The sequence below is a fragment of the Sciurus carolinensis genome, chromosome 14 (genome assembly GCF_902686445.1).
Source record: "Sciurus carolinensis chromosome 14, mSciCar1.2, whole genome shotgun sequence".
NCBI classification, from domain to species: Eukaryota; Metazoa; Chordata; class Mammalia; order Rodentia; family Sciuridae; genus Sciurus; species Sciurus carolinensis.
Genome location: NC_062226.1, coordinates 18,090,273 through 18,113,248, shown reverse-complemented (window position 1 = coordinate 18,113,248; position 22,976 = coordinate 18,090,273). Strand labels below are relative to the sequence as shown.

Below are 22,976 nucleotides of genomic sequence, written 5' to 3'. Positions count from 1 at the left end.
TTTCTTCTTTGCTTGCTTACTTGTGTCTTTGCCATTTATGTGGAAAATAGTCCATGCACCCTCTTTGATCATTTTGATCCTTGAAGATTCCTTAGGATCTAGGACTGGGTAAATGAAAGGGGAATCTCTGATTAAGAAAACCTCCTTCATCTCCTACCTCATCCCAGTATCGTTAAGATTAGAACTTGTGTCTTGAAGACCACTTTCATTTTCATATCTCTTAGTCTATTATACTAGTTGATAATACCCAGCATCTTAATGAAGAAGTCTAAAACGTAATTTTATTTCCATTTCATAGGTGGGGAAACTGAGATATGGGAATGTGAAATGTCATGTCCAAGATTAACCAATAAATCAGGATAGGTCAGTAGCTTGAATCCAAGTTTTCTGACTTCAAGGATAAGAACACTATAACTCTAACCTTAGTCTCTGCTTATTCTTTAAGATTAACTTGTCTCATTTCCCTTAAATGTGGCTCTCCAAACTTTCCAAAAAATTTAACATTTTCTGCCTATCTCAGATTGTGGCCTTTGGATATGCCTTAGGAATGTAGGCATATCATTTCATTCATATCATTTCATCTTGATGCTCCAGACAGATGAAAACTGAAAATTAAGTCAATGAGGGGTTACATCATCTGTGTCTGTCCACTTAGAGAAAGTCCAACTGCCTTGGGCTCTTTAGCTGAGCTCATTTCTTCCAAAAACAGGAAAAGAAAGTCTCTGGCATATGAACACCCAACTGGGGAAGACAGAGGCTAATGCCACCCCCCTCCCCCAATCAAGTGTTCTAGCTTGGTAGAGCAGATTTTAAAATGTGTCTCCTCCTGCATGGGGAAGGATCTGAAGTGAAGAATTTAAGTCCTCATGCTAAAGGAAGATGGGGCAAAATGGAAAGATCAGACTGTTCAATGTAATCCAGCCCCTATGGGGAGCTCCTTCTCCTTCACTCTTAAGACAAAGTCTAAAACACATTTCCAAAAGGTGCAGTCTAAACTATATTTGCACAGGAGGTGTGCATCAGAGATGCTAAAGTGTAGCTATTCATTCGTTCAGCAAATAATTGTTGAAAGTCTCTTACCAGACATTTGTGTGTGTACATGTGTGCAGTCTTCACAGTACCTCTCCCAGTGGAATATATTATTATGAATGCCACCTAGCTACTGCATGGAAGGCAGGGTGACTAGTTGACCTTGGTACTGACTTCCAGCTCTTCACAGCAACCTGCTCAGCGCTAAGCATAAAGTATTCTGGGAGCACCAAGTAAACTGATGTAATGAAAACAAGAAGTCTAATTTTGTTTTATTGTGTGGTTGTTGCTGTCTTTGTTTTTCCAGGCCATGCATTTGTATTCCATTCCTTTCCCTGTTCTCTTCAGTGCTTGGGGCAGAGGGAGTAGAAAGGGAGAGAGCATTCCCCAGAGGAGGACTGGCAGATGGAGCTGAAGGGCCCTCGGGACACTAGTAGCAAGAGAAACTGAACTGCAGAGTCCGAGGATGTTATTTTTTTTAAAGGGATGCAGAACAGCTTTGTCAGCAGAATACTGAAGAAACCAGCCATTCCCCCACCCTGTCAGTCTCTCGCTCCTCTCTGTCCCTTCTGTTTTTAATGCTATCTCTTCTTTCTCTTTTGATTCCGATTCTGTCTACCTCTCCATCCATCATCCATCTGCCCATCTACCTACCTACATACCTGCTTACCTACGACGTCTCTGTCCACCTCCCTTCATTCTGAGTTTCTGCCAATTCCAAGCAGACAGATGTATTGTGGTCTTCAAAATAATCAGGAAGAAATCAACTTTCATGATAATTCACCTTCAGTCCCATTTTTGGCCGCTGAGCATGATCTTCTTTCTTTCTTTTTTTTCTTTCTTTTTTTTTGGGTGATGGGGATCGAACTTAGAGCCTTGTGCTTACAAGGCAAGCACTCTACCAACTGAGCTATCTCCCCAGCCCCTGAGTGTGATCTTCTAAGGAACTGACTTAAGTTATCGAAAAGAATAGGTTTCATATAATCTTATATCTTCCCACCCTATTTGTCTTCTATTAGAGGGAGGAGAAAAGTGGTACCAAGAGTCAGGTGCCCCCAGGATCTTATCCCTAATAGGTTGTGTTCCAACACTGTAGATACTGTGTGCAGGGAGGGTCTCTCTTTGAGGAGTGAAACACCAGACTCCTGCTTCTAGCTCTGGTAGCCATTTTCTCTGGTCTGGGAGCAGGGCCCTAATTCCTGTAGCTCTCAGTTTTCCGTCAGAGAAAATGGGTAAGAGAGCTGATGTTGTGCGTGTTGACTTACATAATCACTGCAATCACATGAGTAAATGGTATCATCTCATTATTATCATCACTAATGAGGAAAGGGAAATTCAGAGAGATCCAGTTATTTTAAGTCCTACACAGCTCATGTGTGGCAGAGGTCACATCTGAACTTAGCTTTGCCCAATGTCAAAACCCTTGCTCTTTGCAATCCAGTTTATTGGGTTTTGGAGAGAAAAATCTAGATTTATGGCTGACCATTCTTGGATTGGCCCTAAATTTGGTTGTATCTGAGTTGGCCTCAGTCGCCAAGAGGTCGGAGCTCCTGAGAAGTACTGCGCCCATGTTCTTTACAGGCTTGCTCTGCCAGGCATGCTACTGGACACTGCAGTTCTCATCTGGCTCCGACCCATGTTTAAATAATTGTATTATAATGAATTGATTTATTCTGGCTCTTTTGATGGTATTTCACTATGTAAACTGTTTGCAGAAATAAACAAGGGATTTTGGAGCTTGGAAGAGGCTCAACATTCTGCTGCCTCTGAATTCAATGACTCCTTTTTTCAGATAGTCAGCATCGTAGAAATTCAAGTCTTATTTCTCCTTGACTCAGCCTCTTTCTAGTTGGGAGAATGTTGTTTGACTATGTTTCGAGGGAGTACTGATTTCACAAGTTGATTTAATTCACTCACTTAGGAAAAACTCAACCCCTTAGAAGAAGGGTATTTTTTTTTTTCGACGATTATTTAGAAGGTCCAAAACACATGTATGCTTATTTCCTGTGCAAGTTCTATGGTTACCCTGGCAGGGACTGTCATATCCACATTATACATGGGGAACCTGAGGTCCAGAAGCAAAGCTGGTCAGGCAGAGGTGCATAGCAAATGGAAGGGACAGAAATCAACCCAGGTTTCTGGCCTTTAATTCAGTGCCCTCTCCAGAACCCCACTCTGTTATTTTGGAGTAAATGGGGGAAGGAGGACCCAGATCAAGCAATATCCTTTGGGTGACCTTATGTTTTGATTTCCCTGGGATATGCAGATTTTCCAGGATATGTGCCTGTCACTTGGATGTGGGTCTTCAATAGTACGGTATCACTATCAATGCATGGCAACCCCATGATACTGGTTAGGGACCACCATTTAGAATCTTTCAGAGGAGTTGCAGCATGTAAGCCCAATGGCAGTAAGCATGTTGGGGTCAAGGTCTTTACAAAATAACCCCCACCCAGAAGGGGTTTTTTTTTTTTTTTTTTCTGACATCAGAATTATTAAAAGGTGCCTGGGTGATTGCTTTCAGATGCTCACAGCCACATTTCTCATTGTAATAGTCTATGTTGAAATACCAGGAAGCATGCATAGTTCATACCTGCTCAGAAGGCGTCCTGCTGCTAGCTCTGTGCTTCTGTGATTCTTGTCCTTGCAGCTAAGTGAGAAGTATTGTAGCCAGAGGCAGCTTTAAACCATACCAAGAAGACACCTTTGCTGTGGTTAGAATTGCACAGGAGCTTGAGAATTCTCTTGGTCTTTCACAGAACCTCCAAAGGTATCTGACAAGTCCTTAGAGGCATTAGACAGAAAGGGCTCTTGGTTTCCCAGTATTCTAACCTGCTTCTCTCTTGATGACTGAGTCCAGAACAGGAAAGAGACTCATCTAACATAACAGAGCAATTTAGTTTCAGTGCTGGGATGGAAGCCAGTTCATTCTTTATGCAAAACTGAAATCCTCTTTGGAGTTAAATAAGTGCCAATTTGCAACTATGAAGTTCTGTGGTGTCAGATGATGCATCCAGAGCTTGGAAAGTGAATGCCTGAGTCCTAGGTCTGGCATTGTCGTACACCGTGACCCTTGGGCAAATTATGAAAGCCATGCAGGAGCTCAGTTTCCTCATTGGAAAGATGGAAAGAGTCTTAAAATATATACCTTTCTTAGGAGGTGTTTGTGGGGTTTACTGGGGGGTAATGAGGGTGGAATCTGCGGACCTTTTGTGTGTACGATGAAACACGGGATCTGCTTTCTTAACATAGTTTAATGTAGAGTACAATGGTGTTCATGGTCAGCGTGGTGCTAGCGCTTTTTCATCTTGCACCACTGAAGCTCCTATCCATGAACAGCTCCTCCCAACTCTGCCTTCTCCAGACCATGGCCTTACTGTTCTTCTTTCTGCTTCTATGAGTTTCACTACTTCAGATCCCATGAAAAATGGAAGCATGTAGTGTGTGTGCTACTGTGACTGACATGGTTCATCCATGTTGTTGCACATGGCAGAATTTCCTTTTTTTCTCCCTGAAAGCTGAGGAATATTCCATTGTGACTAAGGATGATGGGCTTGGCAGAACCTGGTTTTGGTGGTTGAATCCCACAGCTGCTGCTGATAACTGAGGCAAAAGAACAAATATTGATCTATTCTTTCCCCTTCTCTGTCCATGTCCTGCAGATGAACCCAGCCGGTGCTATTTCCATGATGGGGATGGGGTGTGTGAAGAGTTTGAACAAAAAACTAGCATTAAAGACTGTGGCGTCTACACACCTCAGGGGTTCCTGGATCAGTGGGCATCCAATGCTTCAGTGTCTCATCAAGACCAACAGTGCCCGGGCTGGGTTGTCATCGGACAGCCAGCAGCATCCCAGGTAAGATCCAGCTGTGTCTGGCACTTCCTGCAAATGCTCTGATCTCTACTCTGAATGACACAGTGGCTCATCTCAAATGCAGTGTCCTTGGACATAACCACTTTGGGCATATCTTTAGCCAAATGTAATGCCATTACCATTTGTAAAGGACTAGAAATGCAATGGCCAAGGGAGGAAATACCAATCCAGTAGGGATAATGACTGACCTTCCATGTTCCTACTATAATTCATATTTGGGAAAGAATTCCATTTTGGATACTCCACAGGAATTCAGTGAGGGTAAGGAAAAATTCATTTTGAGGAGTCTGTTTGTGAAGAATGCCAAATTGTATGCTTCCTGAATCAGTGATTAATCTACTATGAGTTGGCTGTGTAACCTTGGGTTAGTCTCCCCATCTCTCTGGACCCCATTTTTCCCCATCTTTAAAATAGAGAGCTTTATGATCATCAAGGACCTTCCTGATTGTAAGAAGCTCAGACTCTTTCTTCAGTTCTAAAATGTACCCTTTATGTACCATGGTTTTCCCCCAGGGGACTGGGAGCTCAGTTGAGGGAGCAAGAGTTTTGGGGCCACCAGAGCTAGTGTGATTCTAGGGATGGCTGTGCTATCCCCAGAGCACCCTTTCCAATTATCCTGCTGAGCAAGCACCTGCCTTCTTCTGAGACTCCCATTTCCCAGAGACACAACTCAGTGCTTCTGACCACTCAGCCCAGTGGCTATTTCTGAGCCAGCCTGCCTCTGGCTCTTACAGATGAGCCATGACTCCCAGGCAGTCCTCTCTGATTTTGCTTCCTTGACTCTGGTTCAGTGGGGAAGGCCTGGCTTCTAGAAGAAAGAGAAATACAACCTGCTGGGCCCCACAGAAGAATCACTAGTACAAGATAAGACCACCTCATTTATTTAATTTTCACATTTATTTGAGCAGCTCCTTGTCTTTCTTCTTATGTCAACTTTATTAGATCCTTCTGTTTCTTCATTTGCTTTATTTCTGGATGCCCTGTGGAGAGTGGACAAGAATGGGAACCTGATGCCGCTCACGTGCATTGCCAGCCTGGTGAATGACAAAGGACCAGAGTTCCCCTCTCCACTTCATGAGCTCACCTACATGCTCACCCATTTTGTTTGCCCACCTGGCTGTCCCATTAGGCTCTCGGTTCTTTAAGAGTAGGTTCGAGCTTCATTCATCTTTCTGCTTTGACTTTCCGGCGCAGGGTCTAGATATGGCTAGGTGATGGGGAAATGTCTATTTCCTTGACTGTAGACACACACACATGCATTACTACACGCAAATGGACAACTCTGAGAGAAGATGCTTGGTATCACCTCTCTATCACATAGAATACACGGGAATTCCAATTTCAACACCAGCATCCAGTTCCCAGAGATGTTTAAAAACCATCACTCAAACAAGAGAATCATCAATACGCTCAGAACCTCCTCTGAACAGGGTTGAGGTAGCAGCTGTGTTTAAAACCACCCAAGGTTATTGCCACTAATGTGAGCAAAGGAGAGAATTTTCCAGTCTTAGCATTTGAAAAGAGGCTTCATGGGGCAATTATTCCAATCTTGTAAGGAGAGGGCTGTCAGGAATTATGGGTGATTATCTCTTCCTAAACAAAAATCCAATTTTAAAAAATCATTATAAATACTAGCTCTTCGATCTACAAAGAGGAGATGAGGAAACAAAATCATCCTATTGAATTATTCATTGTAACCAATTTTATTTTAATGAAATCGACTAGGTTCCATTACTCTGGGCTTGGACATAATCTTTGTTACAAGGAGACTTCAGCTGTAACTAAATTTGCCATAATGAGATCAGTTCACTGGAGAATACAGGGTCAGGGAGGGGATCTGTGTGTAGGCTGGGTGCAGGGCCAAGCAGAGGCCGGCCCGGAGGGTGCAGAACAAAAGTCCCCCGCATTCCCACTGTGAAGGCAAGTGCTTAGAATCGTTCCCCCCCAACCCACCAAAACACACACATGTACGTGCACTAACATGCGTGCACACGTGTTCACACATAGACACCAGAGCCTGCTTAATTCAGGGTGAAGGCTATTCCTGACGTGGAGACAGCTCCCTCTGACAGCAGAGAGGCAGGAGGAAGTAGACTGTGCCCTTCATTATCTTGTGCAGTGATTAGTGGAGACTGGTACCTAATTTTCACCCTGTCAGGGCCTCCAGCGAAGATGCCGATGGCGTGAGGGGAGGAGTCGGGAAGCTCTTGGAAGTTGGCCTTAAGAATAAGATGGAAAAGTATACCGTGCACCTCTGCCTGCTCCCATAGTCTCCTCTTTTTCTCTCTAACACACACACACACACACACACACACACACACATACACACGCCCCACAAATTCATATATGAGTAGACCCCATAGGAGCTTGGGTGCAGAGGAGGCCAGGGAAAAGGAGCTAGTAGGCACTGAGGCCACCAGCCACTGTGCGGGACACTCACACAGACCTGACAGCCGACCCCCTTGCCGTTCTCCAAGGTGAGAATTCTTGTCTACCCTGGAGAACCTGAGCAGCACAGTGGTTTCCCTGGGGAGTCCCACAGGCCTGACGTGGAGAGTCTAGAGTTGGAAGCAGCTCATGGAAGATGGCAGCAGGAGCTCAGGAGCGTGAGGTCACATCTGAAGGTTGAAAACAACCGGATTCCTAGGAAACCAACAGTGCCGGGTGAATAGAGCCCAGTGCTGGTGTCCCTGTGAGGCCCCTCCAGAGGGGCTGGAATCAGACAATGCCAGCACCTTCCAATCTAGGCTGCTCCTGCTCCCGGCCCAGTGACCTGTTCCATGAAGGCCTGGTATTCACTGGACACTCCTTTCACTTGAGGAAGGATGAAATGACCACAGTTCTTCCCTTCTTCTTTACACTCCAGTGTGTCCTGCTGTCTGTTTTTCTCTGATGCTGTAAAAATGATAAACATAGGTGTTTATCAGGTGTGAGGCTACCTCTTGCTAGGACCTGTGAAGGGAACCAAAGACTGTAAGACCCAGACTCTGACTCACCCTGCAAGACACAGGGGTGAGAACTCTGTCCAGAGTACAGCCTTATCAGAGTAAGTCTGCCGGCTCTTATGACCCTAATAAACAGGCAACACCCCTTGTGTTACATGGTTCTAGAACACTAATGAAGACGTCAGTTTTGATTTTGTGTAAACTTGTCACTTCTAATGATTTCCAGTTGTTCTTGTCCAATCTCCTCACACAAGATTCCCAAATTTGGTTAGAGTAAATCTGAGTCTGAACATCGAGTCTCATGTCCAAACATTATCAGAAGTATCAAAACTTTCTGGTTGTGCAAATTGGGCTGAACATCCTATAATAAGAGGCATTCTTTGAATATTTTGGCCATGTACCTTCTGAGCTCAGCTGGAATCAAGAAGTTCCTGAGACAGAACAAAAATGGAAATGAACTGAAAGAATAAAGTTCTCTCTCTTCTGGGAAGCTTAGGAAGGGTTAGGTTTAAGCGCTTGCAGAGATCTTGTCTTGTTCTTAGTTTGTCTCCACCCGTCACGTTTCTCTGATGCTTTGCACCAAAGGCTGCCAAAGTGCAATGTAGATACTGCTTCCTTCTGCTCTCGCCCCTGACCTTTATACCAAAGCCTACTTCCTCCTCTCCAAACAGGCACCTTCCTCCTTTAAAGACCTGAAGAGAACATGGAAATTCTAAGACTGTCTGGGATTTACTCTCCTAGGGAATACAAGACTCAGTCAACCAACCAGTTTATTTGGTTAATCCTTTGACGGCAAGACTTAGACTAACCATTTCCAGGACAGTGGTTTTAGAGCTAAAATAAAGAAAATCTATCTACAGTGTTACTATGAGATATTCAGGTTGATCGTACAGGGGAGACCCAGTCACTTTTTCTTTCTTTGTAATTGATTTTCTGATTTTATATCCCATTCACCCAATCATGGGCACATTAGACCTTTGCCACTTTAGTTTGAGTTGCTCTTATCAATTCTTTGTTGTGTCCATAATAATTTTTGCCTCCACAAAAATATGTAATGTTGTCACATTACAGGTTAGGATGCTAAGGCTCAGAGAGCAGTGTGTCTTGCTTTGGGGTTTACCCCTGGAAGGGACAGAACCAGGAAGCAGGAGGTAGGTCACTGTGTCCCTGAAGGGAGCCCAGGTATAGGACAAGGCAGCTCCTGCCCACTTCTGTGACTGAGGCATGAGATCGTTGGAAGAACTGATGTCTTCTGTGTTTTCACATGTGGTATGTTGCTCAGGATCACCGAGGAGGTGGGAGCTCCCCATCTCTAAAGCCCCCAACACTGCCCCACGGGTTCTGCTCTGCCACCAAGATCTCCAACCTCAGGCCCACATTCTTTCAGGTTGAGCATCGTTCTCTCCAGAGAATCTTCTAAAATACGTACAATGTATGGAAATATAGAAGAGACAGAAGTATTTAGAGTTCTAATCTCTGCATGTGAAACAAATCTCTTAGATTTTGAAATGGATGCCAAATTATTGTTGGAATATGGGAGGAAAAAAAAAAAAAACCAAATAGGATAATTGTAGATTGTAGGATAAGAAATGTTGCTCAAGTTATGGTTTTGTCACAAACCATGCATTATACCCAGGAAACCCTGAAATGCCAGTGAGAGTCACAAGATGTGTGCATCCCTTGACAGCCTCTGTCTCTGAGCCAGGAGAATGGGGCCCATTCATCTGTGTCTCCCTCATCCTTGTCTCCAGAGTAAGGGGCGAGATACCCACTGTGTCCTGTGGATACAAGAGTAAGAGATCTTTTCACGCACACTTTTGATGCAGTGCAGGAAGTGCTGAATCAGGGGAGCCCTTAGCAGGGTTGGGAGGTGTTTCCGTGGAAGTGATTGCAAAGCTGGGACTGAGGAAAAGTGTGGGGAGAGAACAGGGAGTAGATCGGAAGAGCATATTAAAGGAGAAGAAAGGGACAGAGATAGAGAATAAAAGGACATTAAAAAAAAAAAGAAGAAGACCAATAAGTAATAAAGTAAAAGACAAGAGGAATGAGCCATGAGGGGGGGTGAGGGTTGCTTGGAACTGAAGCTTCATCCTGAGGCCTACGGAGAGCATTTATGAGGTTCTAAGCAGGAGACTGACATAGCAAGATGTTCGTGGAAAGAAGAGGAGTGACACCCAGGGGGACCTGTCTTCTGCCTGACCTTGTGCACATGGTTTAAGCACAGAATTTCACATTTATTTCATAGCAGCTACTGAGAAGTCTTACTTGTCGCTCAGAATGAATCTCGGAGGAATTGCTTCACCTGTGACACGCTCTTCTAAGAACTTCCTTTTCTCACACCTGGCTACTGGGAGACATTAAAACTACCTGGAAAGTTTGCCCTGGCAAGCTATTCCCCAGTGCTACTTAGTGTGTTTGCAAAGAGAAGGGACAAACCTTGAACTCAACCTCTAAGACTATCTGCCCTTCCCTGCCCACCTGCCTCCACCGAAGCATTCAACTCTTCTCACAGGTGAAAAGGGGCAGCCTCTCCCAAGAGCAGTGGAAGGCGAAAAGACAAAGGGGACAAGCTGAAATGCAGGAGCAGATTCCAAGCAGTGTTCCCAACTCCCTAAGGGCTCTGCTTTCTCCTAGCGGTTTCTGAGTAATTCGGGGGAAGCACATGTGTGAGTCACGTAAGGAAACAGAACGGCAAGTACCATGGTCTGTTACAGCCTGTCCCATTGATGTGGGGCACCCCAAAGTTCCTCCAGAGACAGAACCCCCCGAGCTGGCTGCTGTAACCACCCTGAGACTTATGGAAACTTTGGACTGGGAGGGACTTCAAATCTCCTGAACCTTAGAGGGTTCCAGGAAAGGGATCTGCCAGCCTCTCCTCCTGTCTCTCTCTTCTCTTCACCCTCACTCATTCCCTTTTTCAATAGTCAGCCAAGCCCACAGAAACCCAGACACTGTGATTGGCTGTGGGATTCAATCTGAAAATATTTTAGGTAATGGGAGTTTCAAAGAAACATAAATGAGCCCTGGAATAAGATCAACCTGCTTCCAATCCTAATATCCTCCCTTTACTCACTGTGTGATTTTGGACCAGTCATGTCCCTTTGTCCCCACCCAATCTCTGATCTGTTAGTAGGAACAGGACATCGATATAACAGGTATTTGTCAAGATCCAGAAATGTGGTTTTCCTTCTGGTAGCAATGGACAGAATTTTATAGAAACCCTTCGATCTTCCTATGAAGTCTTAGTAACTGAGAGAAAAACCCAATTAGAAATAACCATGTGGATTTCCTTTTTAAGAGTGGTCTTTTTGGGTACAGAAATGTAAACAGAGAGAGATTTAGAGAGCCTTTTGGTCTTACTTCTCTTGGTTGAAGTTTTGACAATCTCCCTGACCTTCCCTGTTATGAAATGGTTGTGGTATTCCAACTCCAAATCAATAGAACCATATTGTGAATGCATTCTGGCCAAAGCATCGTCTTCAGCCCTGGGTTTACACTGAGCTGAATAATGCAACCTCTGTCCTCCAATAGGTCTCACTCTTCCCTGAAACAGAGGGGATACTGAAATGGGTTCTTCTGCTAAGACAAGATGGCTGTTGGCAAATGCTGTGATGCATGGAGATGACCTTAGAGGGATGCATTTTGAGGGGGAAGGCTGAGCCTGCTGAGTGGGAGGTTGTCCATGAAATTGTTTTTAGTTTCAGCTGGGCATTAGGGAAACATAAAAAGACAGTAGTGTGGCTGCATTGTTGGATAATGTGTAAGCTTTAGAGCCAGAATGACTCATTTTGAATATGACTCCTTATCAGCTATGCGGCAACTGGCAAATGGCTTCACTTTTCTGAGACTTGGTTTTCCTCATCTGTACAATGGGCCTGCATGAGGACCCAATGGGTTAACGTCTATCAAAGGTGCAGTGCCAGCCTGCCTCTTGCTGGGCACCCAGTTCATGTCAGTCCACATTCCTACTGAAGTGTGTTATCCCTATTGAGTCTGGGGGAGGAGCAGGGATTTGAAAGAGAGGAAAGCGACCGTGAGGTGGGCCCAGCCTTTGCAGGCGTTCCCTCCACATCTTCTGACTGCAGAGGGAATGTGCCCACGGAGCAGCGAGGGCCAGGTTCACAGAGTGAGTCTCCATTTCCCCCTTGCCAGTGGACTCTTGACTTGAAGCCCAAGAAGAGCAAGCAGGGCTTTGCAGCCTGGGGCTGTGTCCATTGGCTGTGTCCCTGGCTCTCTGGGGAGTAGAGGTACCCTGCCAACCCCTCCATTGCCAATCTAGGGCGATTCCTCAGCATTTAATTTTCATCTTCTCCAGAGCCTGACCCCCCTTATCTCAACGTCTTTCTTCTCCACACCCCTCTTCTCCATCTTGACTTCAGGACCAGACACCCTCCTACTTCCCTTCAGATCCTTCTCCATGCTAGTCTTTAATTTGCCTCTTTCTCTTTCTTCCTTCCTTTCTTTCTTTCTCTGCTTTTTCCTTTTTGTTTTTTATTATTGTTCTGTTTTGAGCCGGGTCACCGGCGTGGAGCCAGTATGGCCTTCGCTGTGTAATTTAGTTTCATGTTCTGTACCCAAGAAACATGTGAAAAATGTAAACAGCACTCACTCTCCGGGGCCGTAATGCACTTAGGAAGCAAGAGCCAGTGGAGTTTGCTGCGCCTGCTGCTTCCTTGGTATTGAACTTGGTTCCCTAAACCACATGCTCATTTCTCTGTCCAGCCCCAGAGGTGGGGGGTTCAAGGGGAGCAGGGCTTTGGCTGTGCACAGGACTTTGCTTTTGATTGCATGTGTGTCCATTTCTTGTGTGCGTTTTCCAACACCCTACCCCCCTCTCTACCTTCCCCATTCTTACTTTTAAAAATCCGGGTGTGCGAGCTATAGAACCTGATCATAATGGCTTCTACCACCTCTTCCACCCAACCATTACTTTCTTGAAACTTGCTTAATTCTTCAGCCAGACCCAAATGCCAGGAGGTCCTGGATCCATTTGTGCATGTTCGTTTTCCAGGGAGAAAATGGACTGTGAGAGGAACTCCTGCTGAGAGGCACACATCTGTGTCGCAGTGGTCCAACAAAGATTTCCCCGGGGCCCCTGCCTGCTCTGGGACCTTTCCCCAAACTGGATCCATGTGCATAGTTGGTGGGAGCGGACACTTGGCTGACATCTGCAGTTCTCTCCTGCCTGGGAGAAAGGTCTCTGGGAAGGCAAAGGTGTGGAAGAGATCTGATTTGCTGGCAGGTACTGCTTTCAGAAAACGGTGCCTCCGGAGTGGTGTCCATGCCTGCAGGGCAGCCTTCTGATGGTAAGGGCGCAGGACAAGAAGAGCAATCCCCTGCAGCCCAGGGAGATTAACTGACGTGTGTCAGAGTGCTACACACCCTGACATTGGCTTTCCAGAGAAGGGAGAATCGTGTCATGGTCAGGGGTCCCGGCTTGGCTGGGTGTGGTGGTTCACCTCTGTAATCCCAAACTCAGGGACTGAGGCTGGAGGAGCCCAAGTTGGAGACCAGCCTCAGCAACTGAGTGAAGCTCTGAGCCTTGAGATTCGGTCTCAAAATAAAAGATATAAAGGGCCAGGGATGTCGCTAAGTGGTAGAGCACCTCTGGGTTCGATTCCTGTTACTGGGGAAAGGAAAAAAAAAATCCCAGACTCAGACCAGCTGTCCAGTAGAACCTTCTATGATGAAAGAGGTGTTCTGTCCCTACACTGTCCTGTGCAGTGGTCTCTAGCCACCTATGATATGGGACCTTAGAATGCGGCTCCTAAAACTGAGGCGCTGAATTGTAAACTGTGATTCATTTCAACTTAAATGAGCACATGGAGACCGTGGCCACCTGACTGGAGAGAACAGGTCTAGAGAAGATCATGGCCCAGTACCAGGCCCACAGTGAGATCCAGGGCAAGCTCTTCAGCCTCTCTGCGCCTCAGTGTTCACATCTGCAAAGCGGGATAATTAAGTGAGATTGTGAGGATTCCTTCACTGGGCACACGGAAGGCACGTGGGACTGTGGTGGACATATACCAGAAGTTCCCTGAATTCATTCATCATATTGAAATCTGACCCATATGGTGGGAAGTCTCTGCCCATTTCACAGAGAGGGAGGCAGAGGTTCTCAAGGGGACAGAACAGGAGTACCTCCGGTTTCTTTTAGTTCCTGAGCTCACTTTATTTTTACTACACAGTAGTGCCTCTGCCAAGATGTTTTTAAATGACAGTTCTCTCTCCAAGAGTAAGGTGTGACACTAATATTTTTGTGATTCAGTGTCTTGTCTCCTTTAAGTCTGTGTAAATTCTCATTGGAGGATTTTTGCCTGTAGAGGACATTCTTCACCATTCACAAGAAATATTGGCGTCAGTGATCTCTTGCCTGTGAAGGTCTCTGTAGCATTCTTCATGGCCAGTGAATTCAAAATTCATGCAGTCAGTACCAGCTTTTTAGACATTTTGACACAAAAGGACATGTTCCACATAGAATAGGTGACTTGGCAATCCCTGAACCCGCCTTGGGATTTTCTTTCCTCCTGCCCCGAAACACCCTTGTTCCCTCCCCCTCCTGTTGAAGGCTTAACTGTCCTTCAGGATCCAAGTCAAGGGCTACTCTTCCAGGCTGCCTCCTCTGACAGCCTCAGTACCTAGGCAGCCCTCACACTGGACACTTCTGAAACCATCTGACCAACCTGAACACAGCCAGATAGATTTATTTATTTATTTATTTGACTTGAGTTGCGTTTTATCAAATTTAAAATTATTTTTTCTTAATTTTATTTGTTCTAATTAGTTTTACATGACAGTAGAATGCACTTATATATTTTGATAGGTCATACATAGAGTGTAATCTTTCATTTTTCTGATTGCACATATTGTAGGATCACATTGGTCAAGCAGTTATACATGTACATAGGTAATAATGTCAGTTTCACTCTACTATCATTCCTTCCCCCACACCCCTTCCCCTCCCTTCACGCCCCTCTACCTATTATAAAGTAACTCTATTCTTCCCTAGCCCCCACCATTTATTATGAATTGGCTTCCTATCAGAAAAAAATTTGGCCTTTGGTTTTTTGGGATTGGCTTATTTCACTTAGCATGATATTCTCCAGTTCCATCCATTTACCTGCAAATGCCATAATTTCATTCTTCTTTAAGACTGAGTAATGTTCCATTGTGTGTATATATATATATATATATATATATATATATATATATATATACACATACATATATACCACATTTCTTTATCCATTCATCTGTTGAAGGGCATCTAAGTTGGCACTATAGTTTAGCTATTGTGAATTGAGCTGCTATAAACATTGATGTGACTGTGTCACTGTGGTATATTGATTTTAAATCCTTTGGGTATAAACTGAGGAGTGAGATAGCTGGGTCAAATGGCGGTTCCATTCCAAGTTTTCTATACTGACAAACTGAATTTTAGCTGGCGTTGCCCGTGTCTTCAGCTTTTGATACCTTGTGAAAGATGAGCAGCTAAGGATTTGAGCTCCCCCTTCTAGATACTTCTAGTTCCTACCACAGGTCCTGCCTGTCATGTGGCAAAGACAGAGAAAATGTTCCTGGGTTTATGGATGACCCTGTTGGAAAGAGCATTTGCTGAGCAACATCTCCTTTATGATCGGATTAAATACACAAATTGTGTCTATAAGTGATGTCATGTTGCCAGGTGACAGTCCCCTGTGAATACCATGAGCAACCGAGCAGGCAGGGCCTTCTGGAATCCCCGGGCTCACACTGCATGTCAAGTGCTGCAGGTGCCATTGCATGAATTAGAGGAAGAAGAAAGAGGTCCTCAGAAGCCATCCTGAACCCCAGCCTCATGTCCTTCCAGCTCCCCTGTCCTGCAGAATCTGCCCTCCTCTCAGAGATATAGCTACCTGACAACAAGGGTTGTCCTGAGTATTGTTTATCTGTGCTTCTGTCCCAGCATCTGGCGCATAGTAGGCTCATGACAGATATTTAGGAGTAAATTTTTCCCTTGGCAACACCTTTGCACACAAAGTAGGAAAGTGCTTTTGGAGACTGGGCCCAGGATACAGGCTCTGCTGCTATTGTAGGAAAAACTGAGTTGTAGTGTCCCTGTGATTCACTCCTACACAGATGGACGGAATGTCAGGGCTCCCTTTCTGGCTTGAGAGTGTGCTTCACCCTCATTGTTTCTCCTGATGAGAGAGATGGTGTGAAGGAGGAAGAGAAAGAAAGGAGGAAGAAAAAGTAGAGGGAAAGGGCAGAAAAGGATATAGAATTAGAAGGGAGAGGAAGAAGAATGACCACCAGTAATAATAAGTGAAGTAGTAACAACAGCATGATAACAGTAACACTAACGCTGATCGATAGCGCTATTGGGAGCAATATCCATCACTATTGGGAGCAATCCGCTGCTCTCAGGGCATGGCTCTGTCAGGCACTCTGTGCTGTTTGCACACATTTAAACTTGCCAATCACCCTACGAGGAAGCTCCTGTGATTTTCACTGGTTTATGGAGGAGTGAATTGAGAACCACGAAGGTGAAGTCTGCAGTTGGCCCAGGGCTGGGGCAAGGTAGTTCAGGATTTGAACCCAGAACTCTGTAGAGCAAGAAAGCATGGAGGAATTAGATGAAGGAGGGCCTGTTGGTTTTGTGTTTCTAGTGCGTAGCATGTGTCTAAACAGTTGTGTTGAGCCAGGGCTCTTTTCGTTCTTAAAGCAGTGCTCCAGAGGGGGTACCATGGCCTCATTCCATGCAGACTTAGTGACAGGCTCAGGGTCATGCAGTCAGTGAATGGCAGAAGCTGGGATTCCAGCTCACGTCCCTTTGACATTAAAATGCGTGTGAGCTCCAGTGCTCCGTGGAAGGGTCCGTAAAGTCCCAGGTGGAGGAGTCGTTGCGGAGTTCACCCTGTGGATCGGAGATCACACTGCAGGGTTTTCCAGGGACTGCATCTCACAGCAGCTGCTGTAGCACTGTGCTTTGCACAGATGTGCACTGCCCTGGCAGAGGCTGCCGCTGGGGGCGAGCATCACTCTGAAAGGCCCCCTTTGCTCAGAGGATTCTTCTGATGGGCTGGTGAACACTTAAATCAGCAGTGCCCATTGGACACCTGGTGGATAAAGCCTCCTGGCTTGCATATCATAGTCACCATCCCTACCTCTGAAATCTGGAGTCCTGGCTCAGAAAGAAATGCTCCCCTGCCCTAAAGAATTGGAGTCCTTGTTAAAGCTGGAAGGTCAGCAGGACTGTTAAAAGCTTAAGCAGCCCCTGTCCTGTTGTTCCTGCGTATGTCACTGCCCTCTTCCTGGGAGAAATCAAATTCAAAGTAGCCTGGAAAGGTCACAGCCTCCTTTCCAAAAGCAAAGAGAAGAAAGCCCTTCTTGCAGCCATTTCCAGCCTGAGCTCAGCAAGGCTGGAGGAGGGCATCAGAGAACCCTGAGGTCTGCAGGACCCAGGACGCAGGCACTCTTCATCATTCTCTTGCAGGGTTCCCTGCAAGGAATGTGGCTTCTTCATTTGTGATCCAGTCTGCAACACTCAGGTCTTAATTTGAAGAGCTAGAGACAAAGAAGAGGGGAATAAGGGAGAAAACAAAAACAACCTGGACACTCCTTGGTTTATGAACTTGAGAAAGACTTGATCTTTCACGACACAGATGTTTTTAAGTAAAAAAATCACTCTTCTGACCTTTCTGGAATGGGCCAGTGTGGTCAAGACTGCCATTAACTACTACTCCACTCTTTCTCACTCAGGGTTTTGGTGACCAGGAATTGAGCTTGGACTGTTCACTGCTGTCATGATTAACCTATGAAAGTACCCAGGGAAAAGCCAAGAAGAGAGCCAGAGGCTTCTTAAGACATCCCCCTTCAGTCTCAATGCCTTTCAACCAAGTGGTGGAGATTTCTTTGCTATAGAGTTGACTGTTTCCTGATTTCACTCTAAAAAAGTCAGTAGAGAGGATTTTTTTTGAAAAAAAATTAAAGCTAACTTGGGTTCTATTTTTGGTCTTTGGTTCTGTAGATCTCAAACAGTCTCTTTTGGGGCATTAAGATGAATGGCAGAATGTGTCATCTAATTCTGTTGTAGAATTGTGGATTCTTGGTGTGCTGGTCTAGAACTGGAAGTGTTTGGGGTGTTCAACATCTTGCTCTAAAACTGGCAATGCCTTCAGGCTCTGAAATAGAATTCAGCATGTTTGCAATTCTTATCTGGAGTTATGCCTCCAAAATTTCATCTGCTGACCGTAGTTCTGTGTTCTTATCTAGATGGAGCTAACAGTACACTGTTGATGGGATCCAGATTCCACTGCTTTTATATCCTGATCTAGAATTCCTGAAATTTCAATCTCTGCTCTCAGCATAAATGTAAGAGACAGATGTTTGAAAATGCAGACAGTTAGCAATGCATTGTTTTTAAATCACATGTTAACGACTGCATTTGCAGCAGGATTCAACATCTCAAACTTTAACCTCTGTGAGAGACATCATCTGGGAAACTGGCTTTGTCGGAGTTCAGCTATGGCCCAGATTTTCCCCTTCTCTGGCCTTCTTATTTTCAGTTCCTGATCTCCAGAGCCCACTCGTCATGAAGATTTTGCATTTCAGACCCAAACTTCAGGCCTAGATTGCTTTAGCTCCTCGCTCATCCGTGCTCCTCCCTCGACCCGCACAAAGCTCGAATCCAGAACCTGACGTGTTTTTCTGAGTGTGTATCGGCTCAATTTTCACTTTCCTGCTCTGTGGACTCAGGAATTTTTTATCTTTACTTCTTTTTTCTTTCTTGAGAATCCATTTTTCTCATTTAGACCAGAGGTAACAGATAGCCAGTGTTCAGTAAGGTTTTGTTAAATGAGTGAGTGAATGAGGGAGAAATAGCAGAGGAAGGTTTTATCTTCAGCCGAAAAAACCACCCCTGCCACTACCAGATCCTTCCGGAGCAAAACTTGAGTCTCCAGAAGCCCCTGACCCCCTGCCTCTTTCCCTTAAGAGCATAAGGAAGGTCCCATATCCCACTCTCCAGCTGATCAGCCTGGTATTCTTGAAGTCCTCACATGAGCCATGAAGTCACCCACTGACCATCTGGCCAGGGATCCCGTGTTCCTCCTCTGTTGCAGATTACGTAAGCAGCACGGCAGCCTCCAGATGTTAGCAGTTTCTGGTCATTTTTTCCCCTCCCTTTTCAACAACAATAATAATAATTAAAACAAACGCAGTCCTCATTCCCCACCGGCACCCCTGAAATGACAAACAGGTGGGCCCAAGTGCCCGACCCTTTCCTGTGCCAGGGACTCTTCCTCTCCAGCCCAGCCTCCGACCCTTGGCCAGGCCTGTCCTGCGCCCCACCGCACAGCCGCACCAGCTGCCCTGTGGCTTGGGCCACAGGCTGAAGGGAGGGAAGATGTCCCTGCCGTGAGAGCCGGGCTTTCCCTCTCCCCGCCTCCCACCCCAAAGCCTTGGCCTCCAACTTAAATGGATGTATTTTGGAGGACTAGGTGGCTTAAGAGATTAGTAATGAGATCCCAAGTCTTTCACGGCTGGGTCAGGAGTTCAGAGGCGGGCCCGGGTGACTGGTGAATGGCATAATTAGGGAGCGGGGAGCAGGCCTGCGGAGGGCCTCTGTGGAATGAGCCTGGACAGGCCTTTCGTGGCAGCAGTTGTCAGCAGCACAAAAGGCCACCGCCACATCCGACACTAATCACTCTCCCTTGTTAGAGGATTTACTAGCTGGAGGAGCCAAGCCCCTGCCCAGCGCCTCCCGAACACCCATGTCCGGGAACGAGCTCAGCCCAATGCCTGGGTCTCCTGTCTGTAACATGGGGATCTAATGCCAACCCTAGCGGGTAGAGACATCTCACGTCATATCAATTGGGGACCAGCATTACATTCAATATCACGGCCACAGGTCTTGTGATGTTTCCTTTCTCCATCTAAAAATAGAATGTGAACCTCGCACCCACAGAATGGAGTTCAGGGAGGTGCAGGCAGCTGGAGGTGTTTCCTCATTGTCACTGTCTTCATCCTCATTATGATCATCATTTATGCTGTGTGGGCCTCAGTCTCCTCATCTGTAGAACAGACTGAATATAGGAAATAGTATTGCAGTAATGTGGACCCAGACTTCACCACCCACTCCTGACAAGGGCTGGCCTTGGCAAGCTATTCTTCCCTTTGGAGCCCTAGCTTCTGCATGGGCAGGTTGAGTGAGGAGCAGACTGGCAATACTGGTTTCCTGGACTGTGGGGAATCTATACTTGGGACAGAGTTGCTGGTCAGTAATCGAGAGCACAGAAAACACTTTGGTTTTGCCACCCTCGTGGATACTTTCTTGGGTTCCAACATAAACTTTGCCCTTAGAAGAAGGTCGAGACACCCAGTTTCTGTCCATCAGAAATCCCAAACCTCTGTCCATGAAATATAGCCATTCAATGAGCAGTTCCTGGGAATTGGCTATATGGGGACTGTTTCTCCTCTAAGAAATGCAGTTTCCACCTGTAGAAGTGTTAGTGAGCGTGCTGTAGAAGAGTGATGTCTTTAATGAGTTCTATACTCTCCTCCTGTTGAAGGCCATTTGATCAGACCTGTGGTTTACACCCCAAACCATAGGATTTCAGATTTGCCGGGAGGTGCAGACCTGGAGGATATTAGACCTCTAGGAAGTGTGAAGTGTGTACTGTAGGATGGATAGATCCCTGGGGGCCATGAGTGCTAATCAGCCCAAAACTGAGACCCAGGGCTGGAGGATATCCAATGCCAAGGTCTTGTGTCTGCAAGTGTCTCCTAGGTGGAGACCCTGAGATCTGCTGCTATTTCCAAAACTCCAGGAGAGAGGAAGATGGTATCTCTCTGCTCTGCACACCCACCCTGCACACAGGAAATGCTTCTTTGCTTGATTGTCTGTGCATGCCAAATAATAAATCCTCAAATTGAAAGAAAGGCAATCCACCCCTCCCCCACCCCTCTATCTCTTTAAGACAAGCATCAAAGGGGAAAGCTGCTCTGGAGGCCTGCGGAAAGTGATAATTGTTTCTAATGGTCGGTAAAAGAAAGCCTGGCTCCCCCTCCCTCCTCTTTTTCCCCCATTGTTATTAAGTGTGTAAAAAAGAGGTTGGAGGAGGGGATTGGAGGGATGTGTGTGTGTGTGTTGTCTATCTATTAACCCTTGATTGCCTTTAAAGTGTATATGTTTACTAAGTCAATTTGGAATAAAGAACAGAGGAGACAAGTTGGAATGGACATAGGAATGGAGAGGACCCAGATAGGAAAGGTCTACCATACTCTGAAGGCAGTGTTAGGAAGCCTGAACCTGGAATTGGAACATTTGGGTTACGTTGGTTCGTCGTATGCATCCATTGAGATAAAATATGTACACTACCGTTGTTGTTAGTTTGTTCTTTTCTCCAACCTTTACCTGCTCTGTGACTACTTTGAGCCTTCCTGTGAATTAATATTGAAGATATAACAAGCAAGACCTCAGTCTTGCCCTTGATGAGCTACTGGCCAAGTTCAATTGCAAATAGCATTCATCTCCTAGGCCAGTTATGACCAGTTGTGAGTGGGTCCCTTGGCGTGTTTTGAGATGGAATCAGAAGCCGGCATTAAGGGGGAAGGATGCAGGTGTAATTGCTGATGACTGTCCTGGGCAGGGGGCGGGAGAGTGGCAGTGTGGATGCCACGCTTTGCCTCAGGCTGCAGGGCATCGCACTTCCTGTCAGCCGTCACCCTCAGTGTCCTATCTGGGAAACGGGGGTAATACTAACACCTTTCTCACAGGGCAGTGTTAGGATTAAAAGAAGTAATGGATGTAAACACCCTCGGCAGAACATTCGACTCGTTGGAGGAGTCTTTATGAATCCCGACTGTTACCATCAGCATCATAGGTATGGCAGGCACCTCACGTCCACCTGGGCCTAGGGCAGTAGACGACTGGCTACAAGGCCTTCGAGTGCTCGAGAACGGCTCCTGGGCCTTCCCCGAACCAAGTGCTTGTTGCCATCATCTCCACACCCTGGCCCAGGCCCGTGGGGCCTGGCGCCTAGATCCACTGCATCACCCATAGACCCTGCGCACTGCCTTGGAAAAGCCACGTGAGTCCAGCGCTGGCAGCACTCAGTGAGCCCTGCCTGGTGACCTGCACTGGACCCTGATGAAAAGGGGAGATCAATCAGGCCTGGCCCCTGTTCTTGAAGCTCACACAGGGAAAGCCAGAGCCAGACAAGAAGCCATAGTGTGGTGTGGACACAAAGGTTTAGACAAGACTGAGTCAGAGGGCAAGTCATAGGGACGGAAGAGAGTGGACTTTGGGCCACATGAAATTGGGTTTGACTCTGAGGTTTTGGTGGACTGATTGCAAATGGAGATAAGAATACTTACTCTCCTAAGAGTGTCAGGAGGGGGAAAAGATGCCACACCAGCCGGCACCCCGTGCTGGCAAACCAGCTCTAAGACGTGGTGCTTGGTGCTCCCACAGGGACACAGAGGAGGGAGCTAAGCCAGGTTTAAGGAGGCTTTATTTCACCTAGTTCACTGTGTCCCTGCATTCCAAGCCCTTTATAGCCAAGGCCCAGTAGGCTGCCTCCTGGTCGGCTTTCCTTCCTGCAGACTTTAGGGCCCCCAGATCTTGGTGGTTTATATCAAGGAGCCTCTCTTGCAACCTTGCAATTCTTGAGGAAATAACTTGGCATTGGAACTGCAAGCCTGAGGTTACAATGTGGTCTAAAGAGAAATATTGGGAAACTGCCTAGCCCTGTGTGTGTGTGTGTTTTCTGTGTGTGTGTATTTTCTGTGTGTTTTTTCTATGTGTGTGTGTTTTCTGTGTGTGTGTTTTCTGTGTGTGTGTAGTTTCTGTGTGTGTGTATTTTCTGTGTGTGTGTGTGTATTTTCTGTGTGTGTGTGTGTTTTCTGTGTGTGTGTGTGTGTGTGTGTGTGTGTGTGTGCACACACTGGTGCGGTCACATGCAGCCCTGCCGTCATCCTGCCTCCCCACACGCCTTCCTCTCTGCTCCTTCCCCTGGTTTTTTCTATGAGGTCCGTTGCAGGTCCCTCTGGGTGGAAAGAGGAAACTGGAGAAGATGGGCTAGAGGCTTGGGGAGCACCTCCTTCCTCCCCTGATTGACAAAGAGGCATGGAAATCTGTAAAATCA

General features: G+C 46.1%; 1 protein-coding gene across 1 annotated transcript in view; it reads left to right on the top strand.

Moving 5' to 3' along the window:
- Pappa (pappalysin 1) overlaps window positions 1-22,976 on the top strand; it is a 232,457-nt gene that overhangs the window by 135,008 nt on the left and 74,473 nt on the right. Inside the window, exon 10 of the mRNA XM_047524822.1 lies at window positions 4,692-4,885. Within this exon, the coding sequence (XP_047380778.1) occupies window positions 4,692-4,885 (194 nt within the window). The remainder of the gene's footprint in view (window positions 1-4,691; window positions 4,886-22,976) is intronic.